The 25,273-nt window shown below is 35.8% G+C and overlaps 3 protein-coding genes across 3 annotated transcripts; all 3 read right to left on the bottom strand.

The window, feature by feature from the left end:
- Positions 1–14,483: 14,483 nt before the first annotated feature.
- Positions 14,484–17,272, bottom strand: LOC6572626 (arrestin domain-containing protein 17). Its single transcript, XM_001998696.4, has 5 exons — positions 17,052–17,272; positions 16,329–16,457; positions 15,450–15,667; positions 14,799–15,375; positions 14,484–14,736 (listed from the first exon to the last, which is right to left on the bottom strand). The coding sequence occupies exons 1-5, from the start codon at positions 17,164–17,166 to the stop codon at positions 14,558–14,560; spliced, it is 1,218 nt and encodes a 405-aa protein (XP_001998732.1). The 5' UTR covers positions 17,167–17,272; the 3' UTR covers positions 14,484–14,557.
- Positions 17,273–18,244: 972 nt separating this feature from the next.
- LOC6572627 (arrestin domain-containing protein 2) lies at positions 18,245–21,196 on the bottom strand. The gene is made up of 5 exons (XM_001998697.4): positions 20,950–21,196; positions 19,607–19,750; positions 19,333–19,544; positions 18,668–19,274; positions 18,245–18,610 (listed from the first exon to the last, which is right to left on the bottom strand). The coding sequence occupies exons 1-5, from the start codon at positions 21,062–21,064 to the stop codon at positions 18,396–18,398; spliced, it is 1,293 nt and encodes a 430-aa protein (XP_001998733.1). The 5' UTR covers positions 21,065–21,196; the 3' UTR covers positions 18,245–18,395.
- A 1,450-nt stretch (positions 21,197–22,646) lies between these two features.
- LOC6572628 (arrestin domain-containing protein 3) lies at positions 22,647–25,126 on the bottom strand. Its single transcript, XM_001998698.4, has 5 exons — positions 24,884–25,126; positions 24,320–24,466; positions 24,037–24,245; positions 23,012–23,609; positions 22,647–22,951 (listed from the first exon to the last, which is right to left on the bottom strand). The coding sequence occupies exons 1-5, from the start codon at positions 24,996–24,998 to the stop codon at positions 22,737–22,739; spliced, it is 1,284 nt and encodes a 427-aa protein (XP_001998734.1). The 5' UTR covers positions 24,999–25,126; the 3' UTR covers positions 22,647–22,736.
- Positions 25,127–25,273: the final 147 nt, after the last annotated feature.

Here is a 25,273-nt window from a genome sequence, read left to right as displayed (position 1 = left end):
TCATCTTAATAAATGCTTCTTTTCGCTTTCATTTGATTTTCGGCAAAAGGAAAATGTAACACAATTATGAGCCACGCACAAAAGCAGCCAAAGGAGTCTGAGTGTGCGTGTGTGTGTGCTGTAAAAACATTGCCACAAATGTTGTGCCTATTAAGGACGCATTTAACAACGCCAACGCAGCACGTGGACCAGTGAAAGCAAACGACCACATTATTATTATAATTTTCGCATAGAGCAGATCGAGAAATGCCAGAGCAGAGAGTGGAGTGTGGAGTGTGGAGTGTGGGCCAGTAATGAAGTGCTACATGTCTGTTCAATGGCAGTGGCAACATTGCCAGCATTGGCTCTTTGCTCCGTCGCTAACGGACCTTGAACCTTCAATCGAACTCTAATTGCAGCTAATGAATTACACGCATTAGGTCAACGAGCCAGCCAAGTCGAGCTTGTATAATTGGGTGTGCAGAGTGCGCCTAAGTGCCAGCTATGCTAATAGCATCTGAGTGAAATATTAATCACCTTGGCGTCTATTTTCAACACACACAGAAGCTAAGCCGGTCTAACAAAAAATAAGCTACAGTTCGCTGTTAGAAAGCAGCCAGCCAGCCAGGTAAAAACAAAAGTTTTGCTTTTAACAAACTTTAAATCCGCTCAAAACCCAAGCGAGAATCAGCTCCAATGAAAGTTTAATCAGGTTAAGAAACTGCTCGTCAAATGTGAGTAGTCAGAGCAGACTCAACTCGATTATGTCGCATTTAATAAGAGAAGAGGTGAAAAGGAGAGAGATAGAGAGGGAGAGAGAAGGAAGCCGCTTATGGATAGCTCTTTATAGTTTGTCAGTGATTTTTATTATTTATTTAAGAATTGAGGTAAATAAATACATTATGGAGCCGAAACAACAAAGTATCTACAAATGAAATTATGTTTTTGAATTATCTATGAGGCAACAAAGTTGATTGAAATATTAGTAAATTTATTCATTAGTTCTAATGAAATAGAAAAACATGATTTTGGTGCTTTAAATGAAAACACAGCAATAATTAAACGCTCTGAGTCAGTCAAAAGCTATTCAAGCATGAGCAAGGTATTGACAGCCATCTCCTAAGGTCATCAAATGGGCTGAGGGACATCATTGAAGATTCTACGACAAGGACAAGGCTAAATCTCTTATTCAAAAACATACAAACATACAAACATCATTCTATTTATTTTATTCACACTCGAATTAGAGACTAAGCATATGACAACAAATTTAATTTGCCCAAAAAGCTGACCGCAACTCTGGTAGGCAAATCCCAAATGTCAGTTTATTGTGATGAAAGCCACGGCCCAAATGTTTGACATTATCAAAAAATTCATTTTATTACACGCGTCGTCCCAGCATTAATTATAGATTCCAGCACGTAGCGCGTATTAAGTGCATGCGGCCCGCAAATACCATCAAATGTGGTTAATTTGCCAAGCCAAAACAACAAACAGCTAGATAAATGGGGCGACATTTGTGTTTGAACTTGGATTTTGCTCTCGATTTGGCAGCCCAAAAGTCTACAGAGATTTGAAGACAATACAGAGAATTGGGGATTGTCTTTGGAATACCTTCGACGAGTCCAATCGATATATTGATTTGCTTCAATTTTAATTTGTCAGCGCACATTTTAATTTTCTATGCTTCTTTACACATCTCAAATTATAATGCTAAAATATGCACCCCACGTTCACAATAGGAAATTTTCACATATGCTGAAAAAAACTCATATTAAACAAGTAAGAACGTTGCAGTCGGGCGTTACCGACTGCGGAATACTCATTCACATCCCATCAACAATTTAGTAGTTAAGTTTCGCTCTGATACTGTAGAATATACAGGTTTTTCCGATTTGCCACGCCCCAACTGGGCGTAGACACCTCATTTTTGGTCAGTTTTTAGAAAGAGATAACGGTACCCTAACTGCAAAGTTTGAATGCTTACCCTCAAGAAATGTGAAAATTACAGGGTATTTTTCGATATGCCACGCCCCTATAGAGGCGTAAAAATTATTTTTGGGGAATCGATAGAGAAGCCTACCAGTAACTCAACTATCCAAATTTGAAGCTTCTAGCTATTATACTTTTGGAGATATAAACTTTTGCGGTTTGCCACGCCCCCTGTGGGCGGACATATATCCGACAAAACTTTTTGGTCTTGGGTGATCAGTCCGAGTATATATACAAAATTTGAGGTCTCTGCCATCAATAGTGTCCAAAATATAGGAGAATTTAAAAAATCACTATATCTTCAGGTCCGATTTGCCACGCCCCCAATAGGCGTAGACTTATAATTTATCTTTAGACTTTATAGAATCATACCATTAGCTGACGTGCAAAATTTCAGTATTCTAGGTTGACAACTTTAGGAGATACAGTTTTATCCGATTTGCCACGCCCCCAATGGGCGTAGATATATCCGCCATAGCTTGTGATCTTGGGTGGTCAACGCGGACCTACATACCAAATTTCAGCTTTCTAGCTCTTCAACAAACATGATTTCTGGTATATCGGAAAATGCATTTTCCGATTTGCCACGCCCCTAGTGGGCGGATCGGGAAAATTTTAACACTTTATAAATCGGAGATATACACGAGTATGTGTTCCAAATTTCAAGTCTCTAGCTTCAATAGCGCCGAAATAGATTGCGTTCATACGGACAGACGGACAGACGGACAGACGGACGGACGGACAGACGGACAGACGGACAGACGGACAGACGGACGGACAGCAAGACGGACATTGCACAAAACCAATATACTGATTCACTTTCGTGAATGAGTATAAAAATCTGAAAAAAGGAAAACCATTATAAATAATTAAAAATTACGAATTAAAAATGAAGATTTAATATGTAAATGATATGTTAATGGTAAATTAACAACCAGATGTTGGGTATTACGCTGATTAAGAGGCAGATTTTCATTTACACTGAAGCGCAAGGCTTAACAGGGATTATTTATTTTAATACTCGCTCATGAGTTGAAATGAATATATTGATTTGAGGGACTGTTGTTTGGTCTGTGTAGGCGCAATGCATTTTGTCACAATTGAAGCTAGAAATTCGGAATTGCGAACTTTTGTTTCCCATTTCGACAACTCTAACAGCTACTGTAGACCCCTCTCTTCAGATTAACTAAAAAGTATATATTCCTTAATTACCATTGGTTGTCGAGTCGCATCATCCCATTCCTTTCAACATGCATTGCAAAGTATACTCATTTATTCAAACTTTACGGTTAAGACCATCTGATATCATCTCACCAATTTTCCCAACTTGAGCGGAAAGCCAAATGGATTCTGTGACAGCATTTTGTCATGGTCAGCATTTAATTTATTTGCGAACTACTAGCTAAAAGCAGGTCACCTTGGAGCTAGCCTCCTGGCATTGAGTCTCTATTGCTTTACAAGCAATTAATTTCAACTATTGCAGCTATTGCTCAAGTCCGAGTCAACATATTTTATTAAAATGAAGTCCCACAATTTCATCTCAAGCATATGTGATGCCTAGCAAAACTTCTTCACAAACTTTGACGGGTGAAGAGCCAGAAATGCAAATGACGAGCTCAACAACAGCAAAACTTCAGCATCAAATGTTAGATGGCTTGTAAAATGTTAGGGTGTTTCAGAAAATGCATATATCTACAAGAGAGCAAACGAATTTTTCATAAAAAAAAAAATAAATAGCTTTTAAAAGGAATAATATATGGAGAAGATGGTTTGCCCTATATGCATAAAGGGGAAAACAGTTTGCAATTTCCATTTTTATTTGCATAGAAATTTTACTATTTATTAGCAAAAGTTTCGAAATATTCGTTGCTATAATGTTAAGTAAAATAAATACATCGATATAAACAGACATTTGCTCTGTAATAAATTTTGTCTTATATGCGGCAAAATATGAAGAGAATACATCACCCTTAGAGTTATCTCATATTAGATTAATACAAAAATATATATATATTTTTTAAATTGTGTATCTAAATTGAAGAATATTTCTTATCAAAACAAAAAATAATTTATTTTATTAATTTAATAATAATTTATATTGAACATAAAGTGAGATAATAAATGAACACTTTGTGGAAAATTGGTTTTATATCCATCTATATCAAATACACTCATGTTTTATGATCTAAATACTTTTTCAAACAACATCAACATCAATAATAAGAGTTTCCGTATATAAGAACAGCCCCCTGAAAACAAAAGTTTTCATCAGGTTAATTCAATTTCGAATCATAAGCAAATTTTGCGCAAATTAAATGCGTAAAGTTTTGCAATTGCAATAAATTCTCACAAATGTCCTTGTGTAAGCGTCTTTGATTGTCATTGTAATGTTTATGCAGTGAAGGGAAGATAGAGCTGCCATCTTATGTTCGTGTCCTGTCGCTCTTGTTCCCATTCCCGTTACTCGCTCTCGTCTGGCTGCACTCCGTCATCAGGCAAGCGTAACATAAAGCCGATTTTTTCGGCTGGAAAATGCCGAGCGAGATAATAAATCTTGAGCTGGCGAAACAAATCACAGCAATTCCATTATGTACATTTAATGATGTTGAGCGACGGCAAAGCCCAACAAAAGCCCGCGTCCAAAATCCAAAATCCAAATCCATATCCAAAGCAACGAAGCAGTGACAATTACTTGCAGGCCGCGAGCAATTTGTATGGCTGCTGCAACACGGGGGCCCAACTTGTTAGAAATAATCACAAGAAATGGCCATGCTGCACAAATACCTCTATATATCGTAATATATATGTATATATGTACTTATATATGTTTGTACAATTTACTTTATAAATCTGCAAAGAGAATTTACGCTTTGCCCAGCAGTTAAAGAAGTTGAATCCGTGCAATAGTTGCCGGAGTTCTTACTGTTGCACTTTGTATACACTGTTCGCACTGTGGCAGAGAGTATATTGGTTTTGCCTATTTAAGTGGTCAACACACCTATACAAATGTGTATGATAGAGATCAGATATATCTGTATATCAGTAAATAAAATGAATCTAAAATTAATCATGAAAATCTATATGAAAATTATTTTTAATTAAATATTTAATTATTTTTATTGCGTACTATGATTTTTGGATTCAAGATTTGCTTAGAGATAAAAGTTAATATGTTCATATATCAGTACATAAAATCAGTATATAAAATCAATCTACTATTTTAATATTTTTATTAACTTATAAAATATTTTTATATATATAAAATCTGAATTGTCAAATGAGACTGTCATTCCGAAAATAATTTGAAGGTTTGAAATCAAAGTTTTAACTGTCTCCCGCTTGACTTACACCAGAAGTGGAAATAGTAATTGCTTACGGTGTATTGAGGTAGTTGGGTAAACTCGAATACCAAATTCTTATTTTACTTGTTTTTTTTTTTTTTTTTTAATTAGCAAAATTTTCTTTGTGCTGTTGTCTGTGTGGCAAAGTCTTCCATTAATTAGAGCGACAGCTTCGCAAATTGTTCCCTCAGCTCGCATATATACTTATATATATATAAGTTTTTTTCTCAGCAAAAGCATTTCTCCTTTGGCAATCCCAGCTCTCGCATGGGGGCATATGGCTAAAGTCGTATGGGCAATAAACTTTCGCCACCTGCCCGATATCATCAGCACGTCCGTGGTTTATATATATATATATATATATATATATATATATATATATATATATATATATATATATATATATATATATAGATGACTGGTTTTTTATTTTCTCTTTTTAGCATAAATCTGTCATGAATATAATACACTCGCAGGTTGGTGTGAGAGACGGCGCTGCATAGTTCTAGCCTGTGGCATAAAATTCTCAAAGAAACTGCATATTAGCTTTGTCTGTATGTGTGTGTGTATGTGTGAAGCACTCTATAAAGATAATTACACTGGTATTTGTGTAGCATTGTAAATTTTGTTGCTTTATAAAACAAATGGATTGTATGCTCTTTTTTAATTTCATTGCCGCCAGCTTTTTAATTTATTAGTTTCTCTGCAGTTTTTGTTTTATTTCAGGTGTTGCCCTCAGTTTTTATATCCTCTTAACTTGCTTTATCAGCAACAATTTCATGGCTACATTCGACTGACTGTGTGTGAGTGTGAATAGATTTTTATACCAATAAAAAAAAAAATGGTTTTGACATAAAACAGCTTTATACAAAAGAATGTTAACATTAGTGACACAAGTTAAACAAATATTTGTTTTTCTATAATTAATTAATATTAAACTCTTTTTTATCTATAACTGCTAATGTGTTCATAATTAAATTAAATTTATTATAGCGCATAAAGGAAAATTTAAAACTCATTAAATTTGCGTAAATATTATTACGCATTTTCTCCCATGTTGAAAATATTTTGATAAACAATCAAACATATGTATTTTTTAAATTCGAGAAAAAGTAAAATATTTTATACATAAATCATAAAATATTCATTGCGGTTAACTCGTTTTCTAAGGGAATTTTTAGCATTGAATAAAAGAATTGATTGAAATGGAAAATTACTTTTCCATCAGGTTTAATATTATTTTTATTTTCATTTTTTAATAATGTTGTTTTCTTTTTAAGAAAGGAAATTAAAACGCTCACCTAAAATAACATAAAGTACTGTATTAAATTTTGTGTACGAAAACATTTATTAAGCACACACACACACACTCACATTTTTACTGCCTTCCGAGTGCACCTTAAGAAAGGATATTTACCGTGCAGCAGAGCGAATGTCTGCCCCGACAACGGTGCTCTGTTATCCATTTACAAAATCAATGCACTGTAAGCAACATATTCCGTAGAATATATATGTACATACATGTATGTGTATGTGAGTATGTGCGTGTTTTAGGACTTGAGGGCAACAAAAATCCAACAGGCGAACGCATCAAATAGCTGAAATATCATAAAACTTTTTAACTTTTTCATGTTGGCCAAAATGCTATGTCTATATAGAGAGCTCGGCATGTATGTATGTATGTGTGTATGAAAGTATGCTTGTGTGTGTGGGGAGTCTGAGTGTGTAATATCAAAAATGGTTTGCTCACGTTGCGTTGTTGACCGCGTCACGCTTCACAGCATAAAGCAATTACTGTGGCGTGAGCAGAACTTGAATCTCTGTGCTACGCGACCAATTCCCATAGCCCGTGGACCCTTTGACTGCACTTGTCTGCCGCTCGACTGTTGCTTGAGTCGTTGCACTACTTTGATTTATGAAATTTTGCGCGCTGACACTGTGCAGCACCTATGCCAGGAGCAGGGGGCGTGGTAAGTGCATTGATTTTGTGTCTGGCATAAACTTTGACCTCGACTTCAATTTCGACTGTGAGTCAAACTTTGCAGCTGGCCAGGTGCTGTACCTGTACTTGATTGAATATAACTACGCCCAGCCCCACCCCCACTAGCCTTATCTGTTGCCCAACTGTCTGGCTGCTTTTGGTCTGGCTTGCATTGACTTCTGGTTCTTATCCAGCCTGCATTTGCAGCTCACTAAAGTAGCTTAAAATTTACACATGACAAGCGCAGCGTTGGCTGTTGGTGCAAAACTTTTCTTTTTGGGCCACTTGGCTTAACCCTTGCGTGTTGACAATTTTGCTTTCTTTTCTTCTTTCCTACATTGCTGTTAGTTTCAATACCCTGTTCCCAGTTTCGAATTCTGAAAAGAGCATGTCATGTGTTGTGATGTGGTTTTTCTGTCTAATTGGTAAAGTTGAACTCATATGTGTTAATGAAATAATTTCTTATATATTTATTTAAGTATTTAAGTATTTATTTCTATACATATTTAATTAAATGTGTATTGACACACTTTCCTTTAATCACGCTGCGCTCTACTAAAAGTAAAAGGTATCTTGTAGCCTTTTTTGCAATTATTATATTATTTATATTATATTATATTATGATTATTATATTATATTATGATTATTATATTATATTATATATATATATATATTATATTATATATTTATTGTAGCATTTAACTATATATAGTTTATACCATTGAATATAGGAATGAAGGCCTCGATGATTCTATTAAAATTTGTGTAATTGAAGTAGTAGTAGTAGCAATAGTAGTAGTAGTAGTAGTAGTAGTAGTAGTAGTAGTAGTAGTAGTAGTAGTAGTAGTAGTAGTAGTAGTAATAGTAGTAGAAACAATAGCAATAGTACTTAGTAGTAGTAGTAATAATAGTAGTAGAAGTAATAGCAATAGTACTTAGTAGTAGTAGTAATAATAGTAGTAGAAGTATTAGCAATTATACTTAGTAGTAATAATAATAATTGAAGTATTACTAGTAGTAGTAATAGTAATAACAATAGTACTTAGTTGTAGTAATTGAAGTATTACTAATAGTAGTAATAGTAATAACAATAGTACTTTGTAGTAGTAATTGAAGTATTACTTGTAGTAGTTGTAGTAAAAGTACCCAGACACCATTAAAAAAAATATACATATATCATTGCTCAAGAGGTCCAGCTGTATTGATATAGTCATGTCTGTCCTTCAGTCTCTCTTCATACACAATCCACGCAAACGACAGACTACAAATTTATAATTTAAATTCTTGTATACCAGACACAGTAGGAGACTATAATTTTTTCGATTACTCATCCTATTTCCATGCACGATACAAATTTATAATTTTATTTCCTTTTTATGCGTAGCTGATATACCACAAAAGTTGTACGCATCAAATTTCCTGTGCAGGATTCTGTAATGAATACAAAGATATAAGATATGTTTCGGAGTTGAGATATTTTTCTCCCTCCCAAAAATGAAACTTTTATCAAATACGTCATACTTTTGCTGTGCAAACACACATTTTTAATGGGTATCTCAAAGAAAAATTAATCCAACATTAATGTAAATCACAACAAAGTGTGGCTACATGTCTAGCTTGCTTTGTATATACATACATATGTATAAAAGAAAATAAAAATTATTGGAATATGTATACGAGTAACCAAGAAAAGTCGTACGCATTTATAATTTGTTTAATAAATATTTCTTTCCATGTTATCTTTTATTTCCATTAACATATGTGCAGGGTATGAGCTAGTCAGGTCTAGTCAATCTTACAACGAATATGCCATAAGGTAGTTTATTTACAAGTCAATCGAAAGTTCTAACTAAAAATACCAGTCTTCATACTATAGTCGGAGTCTTTTCAATATTTTATTCCAGTTAAAAAGCATTGTTTCATCTGATGGCTTCATAGTATATTTAAGGGTATCCAATAGTCTAGTATGAACGTTTATCTAATTGTCATTTTCGCCTCGTTTTTGTGATGTGACAATGAAGTTTGGAATTACGCGCGCGTGACAACTTTTTCCATTAGAGGAGACGAAAAGAAAAAATCCTTTTAGTTTTTATAGAAACTGCTTTCAGCGGATGCCACGAACAGTATTCATAATGAGATTAAGTGTGCTTTGTTCAGGCACCATTGGAAATTAGGGAGACTGCAGCGTGATGTTTACTCAGGGTTCGAGTTGAATGCCCAGCGGGTATTACAATTGGGCTACGATTTGATTAGCAAATGGAACAATGGCTGCGGAATCCTTATCGCTAATTGCTTTGGCTTGTAGACACGTCAAAGTCTTTGCCCGTCAAAACAGCTGCACTAACAACAAGTGCCCACTCATCTTTATTGCTGGATACACACACACACACGTTCATACATACACGCACTCGCACACACTCACATGGACACATAGACACATAGACACCCACGCACGCAGGCCGACTCACTTGTGATTGTTGCCACACGCGTTTCAACCTCAAACACAATGCGCAAATAACAGCATCAAGGACTCAGGCAGGACTCAGCCAGCACAATCGTGAAAGCCGCAACACTCACACCAACAGGCCCACACACACACACACACGCCGGCGCACACCCTCAAACACACGTGTGAATTTCTGGCCAACAAAAAAGTGTAGCGCGCTTTGCGGCGCAAAGGTGCAAAGTAGATGGATAAACGAGGACAAAGCTGCGTTTCAGTAACAAATCGAATATGTAAAACACTTTCCCGCTGTTGTTTTTGTAGTTTCAAATTGTTGTTGCTGCATGTCAACCTGAACATGTTTATCAGGGCACATATGAGCTGACTTTTACCAATATGTGTGCGTGTGTGTGTGTTTGCCAGTGTGGGTGGGTGGCAAAAAGTAAAAGCAATTTAAGTATGCTAATCAATTGCCAGCACTTGAGTGCGAAATAAATAAATCTGAGAACCGAATCGCATAAATCTAAATTGAATTATATATAAATCCATTGCAGTGATTAGGCCTGGGCCAAAGCATATTTACCGAGCTCTCATTGCCCGAAGCCACAAAATACAGTCGACAATTTATAAATAGCAATGGCAAACACTCGAAGCATAGCATGAGTGTATAAATAAAGTATGGTAAGGCCATGGCAGATAGCTGCTGCCCGAAAAGGAGTCGTATGAAGAATGTCGAATTAAAGCAGATATTAGATTAAATAGTAATTTAAACTAAATTTAATATACATAAATTTAATATATATATATACGCGTTTATCAAAGTTTATTATTATTAATTTATAAAATTTCAGTTTTATCCAGTTTAGTCAATGATATTTATCTTAAATAACTAAATACAAATTATGCCATTATATTAAATTAAATGTAGCATTACATTTTACTATTTATATTAATTATTATTAGATACTTTACATTTATAAATCGAAATCTTAAATATTGCAGTTGCTAGCAACGAGGTATGGATAAAGTGTATAAATCCAATAGGAAAATATTTTGAATATTTTTTTAACAAACAAATCTCTCTCTCTCTCTATACTCCTCTTTAATTATTTTTTCCCATATTCTTTAAATCGTACTCTTATATTTTCTCCGTTTTACAATATAATCTTCATGATTAATATTCTTTAATGATTATTCTTTATGCATCCATTAAACCTCTCTATCTTGCATAGTTCAATAATATCACTGACCTTACATGGCTGTGATTTGAGGCATAACTGGACAGACGGACAGACAAATAAGGTGTATCCACTGGGCTGGTGGTATTATTGAATCATTTTTGTTCTTTTAAGATATTAGTTATACTTTCATAAGTTGAACTATTTTTGAATTTAAATAAAAGTGAAGCTATAGCAAATAGTTGAATATGTTCTGAAAAAAAAAAAACTTATAAGGAAAGTAGAATTCAAAGTTTTTTTTTATTTTTTTATTATTATTATTATTATTATTAATATTATAGATATACATATATATATATATATATTTTTATTATTATTATTATTATTATTTTTTTTTTTTTTTTTTTGTTATTTATTCGTATTCAATTAAATTTAGTGAATTCTTTGTATTTATTATTTTAATATAGAAAAAATAATAATTATTTTAATAAAATAAATATATAAATAATAAATTATAATACATATTTATTAAAATTTAAAATTCATAAAATTCTTTCTATTTAATATTTTATTTATAATTTATATATATGTGTATTAAATTCAATTTGATATTCATTAAAATCTACTTGTCTATGACTACTTGACATAAGAGGTAAGGTAATAATGCCAATAATTATTTAAGCTTAATAATTCAATCAATAATTATTAGAAGACGAATTATCTCTTGTGCACATAACTTGAATACATGTGTATGTATGTATAGCACATAACATATATATAAATATCCGAGTATCTTATTATAGTATATAATAGTTTACTATATATAAAATTGGTTTTAACGCTTTTCACTCAACATAAGTTATATGAATAGTAAAAACTTCAACCCATCCGCTCGCCTCTGTCGTGAATCGAGAATCCAGCCATTCGCTCAGACTGCAGCTTGCAAGCAGCCGCACAACTGTTAAGCTTGTTGCAAGTGCCGTTACGCGTGCAGCAAGCCGCAAGGCGAAATTCAACAACATTTTGTTTATCCAGCTTTGGAAGTCGATACGCCAATTCGAAATGCCAATTACCGCCAAATTCCCGTCATGTTAGCTATTTACACGCTCTCTGCTGCAGAGTTTCATGTCAGAGCCAAACTCGACGTTTACAGCTTGGAATCCGAGCTGAAAACCTTCGCGTGAATGTTAGTCAATGTATGCGTGTGTATGTATGTTTGTATGCGTGTGTGCGCTTCTGTACATAGTTGGAAATTGCGTAGGCCCTGCGAGTACATTCCCATTACTGCTGCATATTTGGCTAACTGGATTTGGGGCCAACTAAATGCTGTAACGATGTTGGTAACGTGACTAAAGGCGTTTAACTTTAGCAACTCTCTCCACTGGTCCAGAGTTGCCACGCACTCTCAGCTCGAGTTAAATGCTATTAGGATTGCCTTAAATGAAATTTAATGGCCAGTGAATGTGTCCAGACCATAAATAAAGTTGAGTGTGCGAGCTCGGTTAATAAAAACGAGTAAATAAATAATTTAAGCTATGCCCGACTTGTAGATATCCTGACTTCTCACAAAATTAATATCTTTCGAAATAAATTCAATTGGCTTCAAATGCTTAAATCTACATTTTTAAATAAAAATAAAATATTAAATTTGATTTAGTTTTGAATTGAATTTCAAATATTATAATAAGAATATATATATTTTTTTTATATTTATTAAATATTAATAATAATGAGCACTCAAAAAAAAAAAAAAAAAAAAAAAAAAAAAAAAAAAAAAAACTATAGCATTCAAATTTCAACTATCATATCCATATTTTTCACCAAGTTTAATTTCAAATTAGAATTCACAATCATTATTTCCAAGAATACCTTTACTCAGTTTCTGTTTACAGGGTATAGACAAGCTGCATACTCAAATCAGCTTGGCTCTTGTCAGTGCTAATATCAGCATAAACAACAAACTGTCATTTAAACGCTTGCACTTCTAATCTCAACAAGCTGATTATAACTTATTCCAAAAACACAAAAAAAAAAAAAAAAAAAAAAAAAAAAAAAAAACAAAAACAAAAGTGGCAAATCTCTTGCATTTTTGGATTTGCATTTCAGTTTGGGGCATCAGCAATGCGGCTGCCGCTGACCGCAACGCATGGAAAACACTACGCAGCACACAAACCAAAATAGAATAAAGAGAACGAAAAATAAGGGGGATAGAAACCTGCCCACAAACAAATTTGAGGACCAAAGAGAGACAATTAAACCGCGTCCCAACTGAATATAAATCCTCCTCGTAGTTGAGGTGACAATAAAAACTAAATATGTTGTGAGCTAGCATTTAGTTTATGTGGGACGAAGGATTGTGCTCAGGGCTGGAATGGTGGCAGGGGTCGAGCAGGAGCGGTAGTTGGAGCTGGCGCAGCCAACCCTCACAACAGTTAGTACGTGGCTGGGGCTTAGTCGGAACTTTTATGCTAACCCATGTTGATAATATCAAAGTAGTCTGGGCAGATTAAAACCAAAGCCACAAGCGACGTGCTCGTTGTCGTGTGTAAGCCAATAGATAATACGCCCTCGCCCACTGCCATTTAAAGGGAATACATTAAGGAAATTTACAGCTCAAATGAATATATATGTAATATTAATTAAAGCTAACTTTACTAATTTTTTTTCCTTTTATATTTTTTTTTTTTTTTTTTTTTTTATATAAATATAATAGATTTAAACGCCTGCTCATAGTATTATTTAACTGTGTAAGAAAGCAGTATAGAGCAGCAGTATATAGTGGAATCCATTTCTAACGACTTATATTGCATTTTGGGACAATTCAAGCAAGCAGTTAACTTAACAGTATTATAAACATTGACATAGCTAAATAGCTATTTTTTGAGCTGTAGCATGAGTCTTATACGACATCCAGTAGACTGTTTCTATAAACTGCTATACAAGCAAGGCGGATCCAAATTGGAGCACTTTTAACTTATATACCGGTCTTATTATACCAAATTGTGTAATACATATGTTTTAGAGATATAAACGCATTTAGTACATTGCCTGCTTAGTGCATGTTCAAGCTATTCTACCTGGGTTTCCTTCTTCTGTTATACTCAGAAGCATTTATTTTACAACCACAAGTGAAACCCTTGCAAACTATTCTATCTGGGCTGTCCTAATTTTATACTTTTATACTTACCCACACATTTGTTATACAACAAAATATGACACACGTTGCTAAACTATTTTACAAATCGCATTCTTTTATACATATTATAAAATCTAGAAAACTGTTATATATCTGTATAAACTTAACAGCACTAAACGGCTGTTCTACCAAAATAAATAGTGGGAACAGCTAGCTGAAATGAAAAGCGTTATATTCTACCTATGTTATATTCTATCAGTGTTATATTCTATCTCTTACCACCCCCAAAAAAGTCAGTATATGCAAAAACCCTCACGCGAAATTGTACTACAGCGAAAAACTGTTATACATATAACGCAGCTGAAGCCATTTCAACCCCTGCTAGCAGTGTTAGCGAATTCCGTATCTCTCTTCATTTGAAACGCAGCAAAGCTTCAACAATTCCTATTTTATATTTAAAAACAAAATCAATATCTCGAGCTTCATCAAAAACATCGGCAAGCGCTTTCATGTTTCCTTCTGAAAGCTTTTGTTAATGTAACCGTTGAGCGGAACAGCTGGGGGAGGGCTTGGAATGTCGTATACAGGATATAAGGGTGCAAATTCGTTGACTCCAAAGGCATGTAGCTCCTCTTCGTTGATGTTGCCGCGCAACGTGTGCTTCGACTCCACAAACTTGGGCACAGCTTTGGAGTGGAAATTAGATATGAAGCTGGGTTAGCTTGGTAGACCTACTTGAGAAGCTTACCTGTGTCTGGCGAATTGAGCTGATTCTCTAGCGCCGTAATCATGGGCAGCTCGTCTTGCTGTGATTCGTACCGTGCACTGCGCCTTGGCGGCTGCTGCAGCACAACATCCTTCCCCGAGGAGGTCTTCAGGGCCAGCGGCCAGGTGCCAATCGTAATGGGCATGGTAATCAGCTGCTGCTCCCGCAGACTCTTGATCAACGCCTCCACCTCCAGCTGATAGGCAATCTGTATCAGATTGCACACGTTGAGGCAGGTGGGCGGCGTGCTGGGCACCTCCATATCGATGGTCAGCGAAACCGTGCTTCGCTTCAGCACGGAGTCCCCCTGGATCTTGCCAATCACAATGCGATCCACGCGCGAGTGCTCCGGCGTAATACTGAAATAACGGATGAGCATCACCAGCGAGAGCCGCAGCTCAGAGACGGATACGCCACTGTTATTGATCACGACCACCGTGACAGGTATTCGCTGGCCGGGCACATAGCCCGACTGGGGCAGGTGCAGCTCCATTTTGACGGGCGCAGTCTTAAAAGGTCCGCAGCAAAAGGTTCTGTAGTTCTCGCTGTGCGCAGCTAACTAGAGAAAAGCGATAAATAAGTCAGCTACAGCAGATGGAGAGGGGGATGGGGATGGACTTGTGTAATACTCACTCTCAGTTGCGGCGTTTCCACGTTAAGATCCATCATTTTCAGCACAGTGATGCCATGTGTATAGGCCTGATCGAATTTCCAGGGTCGGAGCAGCAGCACCTTGACTATGTAACGTACGCAGCCATAGCGACCCTCAAAGGATGTGGGACACTGATAAGGCAGCTGGCAGGCGAAATTGTAGGTGTGCACACCCGCCGGAATGGAATGCCTGTCATTGCCTAAAGGGCAATTTATTTATAGATCAAAGTTAATATTAAATTAAAACTAATTTGTAAGATACAGAACTATCTATAGAGATATTCGGCTATATTAGAAGAATATCATTAGTAGAAGCAGAACAAGTATGAACAAGCTGGAGTGCCTGACTAGGAAATTCCCCGGAGCCTTGATAAATCTATATATGATTTAATTAAGGTTTTGATTTTGTATTTATGCATAGATGCCAGAGATATGAGATATAATATAATAGCTGAAGCTATAAACCATTTGTAATCAGAAGGACTAGCTGAATCATTCTAGCTCTGTTTATCTACCGTATTTGTGTGTGTCAGTATATGAGCACGTATAGGGAGTGGAGAGAGAGAAATTTCTAATTACGACGAGCAACGAGCTCATATACTCGATAGATGAACAGGGCTGAAACGAATTAGCTAGCCCTCATGATTAATTATGAATTTTTTTTTTTTTGTTTACTTAACTTAACTATACTTTCAATTGCATGTTATTTTAACAAATGAATTCTATCAGAAATTCTCTTTGTAAAATAAAAATAATAGAAAGATCTGAATCATTTTGTTGTTTTCTTTGTCCCAAGCTAAGTGACTATTTTTATCGTTTCTTGTGCAGCTTCTGGAATTGATTTACAATTCGTATACTTACTTTGCTCAGAGCCAACTAGATATGTTTGCGATGCTAGATAATCCTCTCGGCCCGAGAATAGTTTTGTTGATGCCAGACGTCTTTCGCTCCACTTTGTTATGGAGTAGCCAACGACTTTGACTATCGCAGCTGTCGTGAAGATTATGATGATATGATAAACTAATATGATATTATAGTATGGGCCCTATACACACATGTGATAAGCTCGCTGTAAAGCCCAACAGATAATGATTTTTTTTACTGTGCTACGATAATATATTGACCCATTTAAAGAATCACTAATTGCCTAATAGCTTTAATTGGTTAATCGTTCTGATAAGAAATTGAGTTTAGTTGGCATTTATAGCCATTGGGGAACAGCTCGTTAAGGTTAGCAATATTTTAATACATTTATCGCACGGTATTTGTACTTGAGGATATTAGTTGGGGAACTTTCGTTCAAAGAGCTCATGTTTATTTATATACAATTCTTATCGTTCTGTTTTTCGCATTCCACACACACAAAAATCCGAATCAATGTCGTCATAAAAATATATAAAAGTATATACTAGCTGGGACTATCAGCTATCGTTATCGCTCCAGTCTTTATAATTCCAATATTTGATGGACATTCTAATTTCCGATGCGTAAAAAACACTATATATAGTATATTGTGTTATATATACATATATATATATATATATATATATATTTTTTTTTTTTTTTTTTAAATTGCTAGAATACCTTGGACCTCCTTGATTTTATCGGATTTAAGGGTCACACAACCGCTGACCAGCTGACCCGCGTAGAAGGTGCCGTGCTTATTATTATCGAAGCTAATTTCGCACGTAACAACCATTTCGACGGCCGTAAACCCCGTGCTATATGACAAATTCTAAAGTTTCCGAGCCAACAGCTTTCCGTGATCAACGCATTTGGGGCGGGCAACGAATAGCGACTAAATTAAATTGAGTTACTGCTGTTGGTGGACTCTATTGTTGGGCCCAGTTGAATTAGATAAGCGATAAGGCCGGAAAGCAGAGTACGTTAGTAGCTGGCAAATACTAAATATCGTAAGAGCGCGACAAAATGGAATTGGAACTGGAATTTATAAGAGTTGAGCTCCAGATATCACTATCAGAAGGGCCCAGACCTTGACAGTGGTCTCTCATGCTTATGCTGAAGGTTTGATAAGGGCAAATGGCCCTTCGCATAAGTTATGGTAAGTTGAATGCTTTCAAATTGATTTTGAATATTTCCTCTTCTTACTATCAAATGTATGGTAAACTATTAAATATTTTATAAGCTACAGCGGTATATTAACTTTAAACTATTTATCAAACTTTCGCTCTATCAAAAAAAGAACCGTTTGACTTTGCAAATACCTGATAAGAACTTCAGATACTATATAAAGTAAATAAAAAATTACATTTAAAGAATTAAATATACTATATAAAGATATGCAACTCGAAATATTTTTTATAGCAGCTTGGTATTAATATTAATATTATGAACTTATTTATTCAATATAAATAATTTTCCAAATCATTTTTATATCAGCTTAATATCTACGATAATTTATTAGTATATTATTTTTTGTTGAATAGTTTTTTTGTTTTTTTTTTTTTTTTTTTTTTTAATTATTTTATTTAAATTTTTTTACAGAAAATATATTATATATATTTTTAGCATATTTTTGTTTGTTTAATATATTTACTAATATTTTTTATTTATTTTTTAGAGATAATATAAAATTAAAACTAATCTATAGAGTAAAGCAGTGGCAACAAAGACCTTCGGCTATTCACTAATAAGTTATAAGAGATTAGATATTTTAGCTTCGAATTTAACATGTATTCATTTCATTATAAATCGACCACTTTCTTATCTCATTTCAAGTGATTTTCCAGCCCATATAAATATTTAAATGCTTTTAATTATGCTGTTAATTCTAAGTTAGAATATAATTTTATTAGCACACATGAAGCGTGTTTTACGTGAATACAGACTAGATTAAGCAGAAATTTCAGTTATTTAAAATAATAATAATATTAGTCTGTATAGTTTGTCTTTTATACTCTGCTCTGCTCACAGCCAAGTGCCTTTGTTGGCATTCACGTCAGTATTTGGAGGTGCTTTGGGGTCCGAGGGAGCTGTGGGGCTTGGTATGTTAAATATTGGATAGAGTGGCGCGAAGCCGTGCTCATCCAGGCTCAAGGTGTTTGGTGGTGCAGTAGCCTGCATATTATTGGTGCCATCAGGCTGAGTGCGCATATGAATAGCTTCCTCGTAGTTGGGCGGTGCTAAGGGTTCGAATATAATTAAAGAGAGTTAGCTAGATAAAAAAGAGGACAACTTACGAATGCTGCCATCGATAGCCCACGGCGCATTGAAATCAGCAGGTGGTGCACTGGCCTGTGGCACAACTGCCGAGTGCCCCAAAGCTTTGGCATCCAGTTCTTGTGGTGGCAGTCCATCCAGATCACGTGGCTGTGGTTGCATGGGCGGATGCTCTAGCAGCGGCACACTGCCCAGGGTGATGGGTATGCTGATGGCCTGGTTACGATGGCAGCCCTTGACGCGCGCCTCCACCTCCACCTGGTAGGCGATCTGGATGATCTTGCACAGATTGAAGCACGTGGGCGCCGTGGCGGGTACACGCAGGTAATAGGTGAACTGCTTCTTGCAGTGATGCGGCACGGGATCGCCCATCAGCTGGGTCACGAGTAGGCGCTCGTTGCGGGAGTGCGTCCGGGACATGTGCGTCGCGTGGTAGGTGACCATCATAGCAAGGTTTACCTGCAGTGCCTCCACGGCTATGTGGCTGTCGTTGGTCACCAGCATGCCCACAGGTATGATCTGGCCAGAGACGTAGCCCGTCTGCGGCAGAGTCATCTGCAGCTGCATCGGGGCCGAAGTGCAGGGCCAGCAGCAATACACCTTCTGTGCTTCCATTTGGGTGGGCATCTGAAGATGATATGTGATTAAATGATATATTCACTTGTTGTAGAGTCTAGCAACTCACTCGCAGCAGTGGACTGTCGTAGTTGAGGTCCATGATCTTGAGCACCGTAAAGCAGCGTGTGTAAGACTGATCAAATTTCCAGGGCCTGACCATTGCCACCTTAATCATGTAGCGCACTCGACCGTAGAGGCCCTCGATGGAGGAGGGGCATGTGGGCGGAATTTGGCAGCTAAAGTTGTAGACATGCACTCCAGGCTCAATTGAGACTTGTGCTATTGCGATAATGCAAGAAGTTATAATGATTGAACATAATAAAACTAGGCGATTTACTAACAGCTTTGACTGGAGCCCGCCAAATACGTTTGGGAAGCTATATAATCCTCACGGCCGCGATATGTATCGGTGGTTTCGTCCTTGCCAGTGCCAGTCGATTCTGTCCATTCTGTCTCAGCAAACCCACTTATGGTTAGTGTTAGAGCTGAAAGAAAGGGGATTTTTATAAGACAAAATATACAAATTATAATAATAAAACATATGTAATTTTTATCCAAATATATTAGTCAATTTTAGAATACACTGAGTACAATTTATATACCTAATCCGCCCAAAAAAATGAATTAAATGGGATAAGCCAGCCGACTATTGCCCGATGAACTTCAGTGCAGCCGGCTGGCGAGCTGAATCTGATATAAGTTTATTGAATTTATTTATATTTAATTGGCAGCAGCGAACGAGAGAAGAAGAAGCTATTCTCCCTCTCCAAAGATTGTATATTTACTTTTTGCATTGCATCGCACATGACGTCAGATCTACAAAGTCAACAACAAGCTGAATATATACTTAACAATTGCATATTACCATTTATAATTATTTTCCTATGTATACAGATTCTTTATATACTTTAATGTAAATAGAGGTATATGTACATATATCACAACAATAATTCGCAAGATGCAAGACGAACAAATTTTGAGTATACAAATTGTTTGGGTTTGTCCAATTGTAAAGTTGAATTTGTTTATAAATTCGTTTTGAAATTTTGATGAACTGTTTGCCATGGAATGCAATAGAAGAAGAATGTAAAAATCAAAATAAATCTTTAATATATAAAAGCGTGTTATATATATTTTTAAAAACTATTATATCTATAATGCTTAAATGTAATAGCAGAAGTATGTAAATATAATGTTAAATATTTTATATATAATGATCTACCATTTTCAATGGGCGCAAGGTATAAGAACATGTATTTTAAAAGATTAATTTGACTACATTGAAAATTTCCCAAGTTTGGGACTCCTTAATAAACTCTATATTGCAAGTTTATGAAATCAAACCTTAAAATAGCATAGACTGATAACTAATTAAGTCTTTGCTTATATTCAAAAGGGTATTTTTGTTTGATTATTTTAATAATGATTATTGACCGCTGATTGATGCCATCAGCTACCGAATTTAACGCGTGCCATGTAAGAGAAAGAATGCACATGAATCATTTTCTATTGCCTGGGTCTAACATGCCGAAATTTGCACATTTAACAACTGTTATACATGTAGCTGCCGATAAGATAAGAATGAGTCATGGGGAAGAACACGCTTGATGGCAGATTTAAAGGTGAAAAAAAAGTAAAGACAATTTCGCACGAGTTTATATTTAGTTGGAATTTCTATATTTACCTTTAACCAGTTTGATTTTGTCTAGTTTGAGGGTAATTTGGCCCGACACCACTTGACCCGCAAAGTAGGTGCCATGGGGATTGTTATCGAAGTTGATTATACAGGTAATGCCCATTATATATGTATAGTCCCAATGTTATCGGGCCGATAACTGTAAATGTAATTGTAAGTATTACTGCGCCACCGACTCGCTGCTCTTCGCACTTGTCGCTATCGGAGTCCAAAACACGACTGATTGGATTGTAATTAAAGCCCAAGCGGTTCGCTATTTATTTCTCACATAACGGCAACAAGTTTGGCAAATGCCAAACATTCCGCGCGCCGCGTTTGAAACGAACTGAGAGTGGAACAAACTTTTGCAGCTTTTTTTTTTTAATACATATAAATAGATTTTTTTTTTTTTTTTTTGCCTCCACAATTTTTATCTTATCGTCGTGTCAGTTGTAAATTAAATATTCTGCCCAAGTGCACTGCACACCACACTAAAAAAAAGATTTTGATTTCGGCCTAAATTAAAGAGCATATTATATATAATTGAATAAACAAAAAAAAAAAAAAAAAAAAAAAAAAACAAAACATTATAAATAAATAAAAAAATTTGTAAAAAAAAAAGAAAAAATAAACAAAGTATAGCCATTAAATTTAATATTTTATATTTAAATATATTTATATTATATCATATGTTTACAAGGATAGCTTGTAGCTCTCTAGTTTATATGTCGAGACAAAACTATGCGACTACTGCATACTCTAAGGACCATTTCGAGCAGCTGTTCTTAAAAACTACCAAGCTGTCCGAACGGAAATATTAGTTGGCTTCTGTTAGATCTAGGCAGCAACAATGACGGCATCTAAAACTGGGGACCACACTTTTTGGTATGTACAGATTACTCTAGAAATTAAATTGAAATTTATATTCCACATGTATGTACATATTTAAAGAGTTTCTGCGTCTTTTAGAAAGTAGAGTATAGAATATAAACTTACCTTTTTTCCAGTGCTAAACATAGCGTATTTTTTATACTCATTCACGAACGCCAACAGATTATATATATATATATTTTTTTTAATACAATGTCAATTTTACTGTTCATCCGCCTATTTCTATTTCGCAACTATTGAAGCTCAATATTTGAAATTTGGAATTGATATACATACATATACATACCCTCCATTTATAATGTGCCAAGATTTTCTCAATTTTCTCTCCCAACCACTAGAGATCTGGCAGCGTAGGCAGCGTGAATGAGTATTGTACAGTCGGCAACAATCCAACAGACGGACAGACGGATGAACGGACAGAGCTAAATCAACTCAGCTCGTCGCCCTGATCAAGAATATATATATATTTTATGGGGTCTGCCAGGCCTCCTTCTGCTTGTTACACACATTTAACAAAACCATTATACCCTGATTTCCCATTTTCAATAGGTTCAGGGTATAAAAAAAAAACTTTTAAAATTGAAAAGTTATGATATTCAATATGGGATGGTATGTTATGGTATTACACAGCTATAAATAGGCATATATGGTATATATATGGGCTATGTGATATGTGAAATAAACATTGCGGGCTCGTGCGTGGAACTGTATAGAACCCTAGTCGAGGTGTGCATTGCTTCGGTAATTACACGAAAACAAACCCAGACAAAACTGTTTGATAAACAAAAATGTATTTTCCTTAAAACTAAAATCTAAACCAAGCCTCGTACACTGTTTCTCTTATACAATTTTTTTTTTATTTACCATTCAATTAGTTGTCGAGTAAACAATTCTATCTAACATACTCAGATCCAGGTGCTACGATCGATGTCTTGCAATTTGGCAGTCTCGCCGTTTATGTGGAATACAGCATAGAGCGGGGTAAAGGCGCAGTTTTCCTTGGTCTGCGTTGTCGAGGGACTGAACTCTTGGCTCTTTCTCGATCGATTAGCTGGGGGCTTAATGTTGGACTTAATGGGTCCAGCGCGTATGTGCACCGCCTCTGCGTAGCTGGGCGGATCTGTAAAATGAGCAAGACATTTGAGATATATAGAATATTTTTGGTTCTCCATTGACCCACCTATAGTAGCATCGGCTGCCCAGGGATTGACAGGGGCTGGCATTGCAGCAGCTGCGGCATCATCCACCAGCACCAGCGCCTTCTCGTCCAGCTGCTGGGCGACAACTTCCACTTCCACTGGGATGGAGCGAGGCTGTTGGGTCAGTTGCTTGTTCAATGGCACATTGCCAATGGTCACGGGCAGGTGCACGCGCTCGTTGATGTGCCAGCCCTTGACTTTTGTCTCGACTACCACCTGATAGGCAATCTGTATGATGCGGCACAAGTCGAAGCAGGTGGGCGGCGTTGCAGGCACGGGCAGCTCAAAGACGTACTGCTTCTTGCTGTTTCTGGTGACGCCCTCGCCCTGCTTCTTGCTGACCAAGAATCGCTCGCTGATCGTATCCACACTGTGCTGGCTGTAGTAGAGCACCATCATCACCAAACTGGCCTCAATCTGCTCCACGCCTATGTGACTGTCGTTCGTGATCAGCACGGCCACAGGTATCGTCTGGCCAGGCACGAAGCCGCGCTGCGGCAGCGACAATTGCAGCCGCAACGGCTGCGAACGGCAGGGCCAGCAGTTATAGGTCTTCTGATCCTCCGACTGGGCAGGTGTCTATGCAAAATATGAAATGTAGCCCAAGGTGATATCTTTAAGAAATAGTTTACTGAGTGAAATATTTTATATAAAAAAAGTGGAATCCGGTTATATCGACTCCGAGTGAGGCGAAAACTTATATGCGACTACCGTTGATAACGACAATCCCTTGAGCATCGTTATAACCGAAATTTACTGTATATAGCATAAACTTACAACTTGGTATATCTAAATTATAATGTTGAGTTGCGCCAAAAAAAATTAATAATTATATAAAAATAATATAATATATTTATAAACAGGCGAAAAGTTTTAAGACAGATTAATAAAGCTTTCAGTCTTACTCCTCTCTATTTTCTAACCCAACTCAATATTGCTTACTTGCTTCTCCTCATCCTTATATCTGATTTGTTCATAAATACTTATTGATACGTATTTAACTTACATTGAGGAAAAGACCTTCCCTGTTGAGATCCATAACTTTCAGCACGGTAAACGGACGCGAGTAGGTCAGATCGAATTTCCAGGGCCTAATGACCTTGACCGTAACTGTATAGCGCACACGACCGTGAGTGCCCTCAAAGGACGAGGGGCATACAGCGGGTATTTGACAAACAAAATTATAGACATGGGTGCCAGGCTTAAGAGCAACATCTGTCAACGAAATGTATACCAGAATTTATACAGAAAATATACAATTATAGAATTGTACAATTAGAGAGACTCACTTGTTCCCTCAGCCACCAAAAGATCCACCTTCGAATGAATATAGTCCTCGTGTCCACTATAACTTTCTTCTGTGCCCTTATTTTCCACATCGGTTTCATCTTCTGTCCAGTATGTCATGGCAAAGCCTCTTATCTTTAGAATTATAGCTGAAAATGTTTAGACACAAAATTAAATAAAATACAAATTAAAATTGATTTCTATACTTATGGTTAAATATGACTATCTTTCTGTATCAACTAACTATGGCTTTTAAAAATTTATAAAAATACTTAATTACATTTTATACATACATATATAAAAATAATATATATCATAAAACTGAGATTCAGATAACAAAAGTACATATATTAACATATAGCAAGAAATAAGCATGAATCATTTTTGTACACCGTCACGAATATGAAATAAGTACATTGGTTTTGTTCAATGTCCGTTTGCTGGATAGACAGCAGGGGCCCTGAATGGGTATTCGGCAGTCAGTATCACCCGACTGTTTTTAATTGTATCACGTTTTCTTTTAGAAATATTTTATGATTTATTGTTATACAATTTTACAAACTTACACTTGACTAGCTTTTCTTTATCGGCATTCAATGATACACTGCCCGAAATCACTTGACCCGCATAGTAGATGCCAAACGGATTATCTTTAAAGTCAATTTCACAGCCAAGAACCATTGTCGTAGCGAGACCTTTTAATTGCACAGATTAACAGTAAATATTTATAATATGTCTTTGATTTTGTCTGCGTTTCGCTTAGCTGGCAAACAAAGTACTGAATTTAAAACTTTTCTTTTTATTTGGACACCTAACCGGAATTGTCTACATTTATCTTATCTATAGGAAAATATTGGAATTATGTGCTTATTTATGAAAAACGAAGAGCAAAATACGAACAAAATTTAGTTACATTTGACATGTGTAAGCGAAACTCAAGAAATATTTTAGATAAG

The sequence above is a fragment of the Drosophila mojavensis genome, unplaced genomic scaffold, assembly GCF_018153725.1.
Source record: "Drosophila mojavensis isolate 15081-1352.22 unplaced genomic scaffold, ASM1815372v1 contig_16, whole genome shotgun sequence".
Lineage (NCBI taxonomy): Eukaryota > Metazoa > Arthropoda > Insecta > Diptera > Drosophilidae > Drosophila > Drosophila mojavensis.
Note: the sequence above shows the minus strand (reverse complement) of the source record. Positions and strands in the feature narration are given on the sequence as shown.

Coding starts and splice junctions, on each gene's coding strand:
- LOC6572628 (XM_001998698.4), bottom strand. CDS start 24,998: ATGGTTCTTGGCTGTGAAATTGACTTTAAAGATAATCCGTTTGGCATC. Junction 23,610..24,036: donor GGGAAGGTCTTTTCCTCAAT/GTAAGTTAAATA, acceptor TATTTTGCATAG/ACACCTGCCCAGTCGGAGGA. Junction 22,952..23,011: donor GGCAGCCGATGCTACTATAG/GTGGGTCAATGG, acceptor CTCATTTTACAG/ATCCGCCCAGCTACGCAGAG.
- LOC6572627 (XM_001998697.4), bottom strand. CDS start 21,064: ATGGGCATTACCTGTATAATCAACTTCGATAACAATCCCCATGGCACC. Junction 19,545..19,606: donor GGCGGGCTCCAGTCAAAGCT/GTTAGTAAATCG, acceptor TTATCGCAATAG/CACAAGTCTCAATTGAGCCT. Junction 19,275..19,332: donor ACGACAGTCCACTGCTGCGA/GTGAGTTGCTAG, acceptor TATCATCTTCAG/ATGCCCACCCAAATGGAAGC.
- LOC6572626 (XM_001998696.4), bottom strand. CDS start 17,166: ATGGTTGTTACGTGCGAAATTAGCTTCGATAATAATAAGCACGGCACC. Junction 16,458..17,051: donor TAAAATCAAGGAGGTCCAAG/GTATTCTAGCAA, acceptor TCTTCACGACAG/CTGCGATAGTCAAAGTCGTT. Junction 15,668..16,328: donor TCTAGTTGGCTCTGAGCAAA/GTAAGTATACGA, acceptor ATTGCCCTTTAG/GCAATGACAGGCATTCCATT.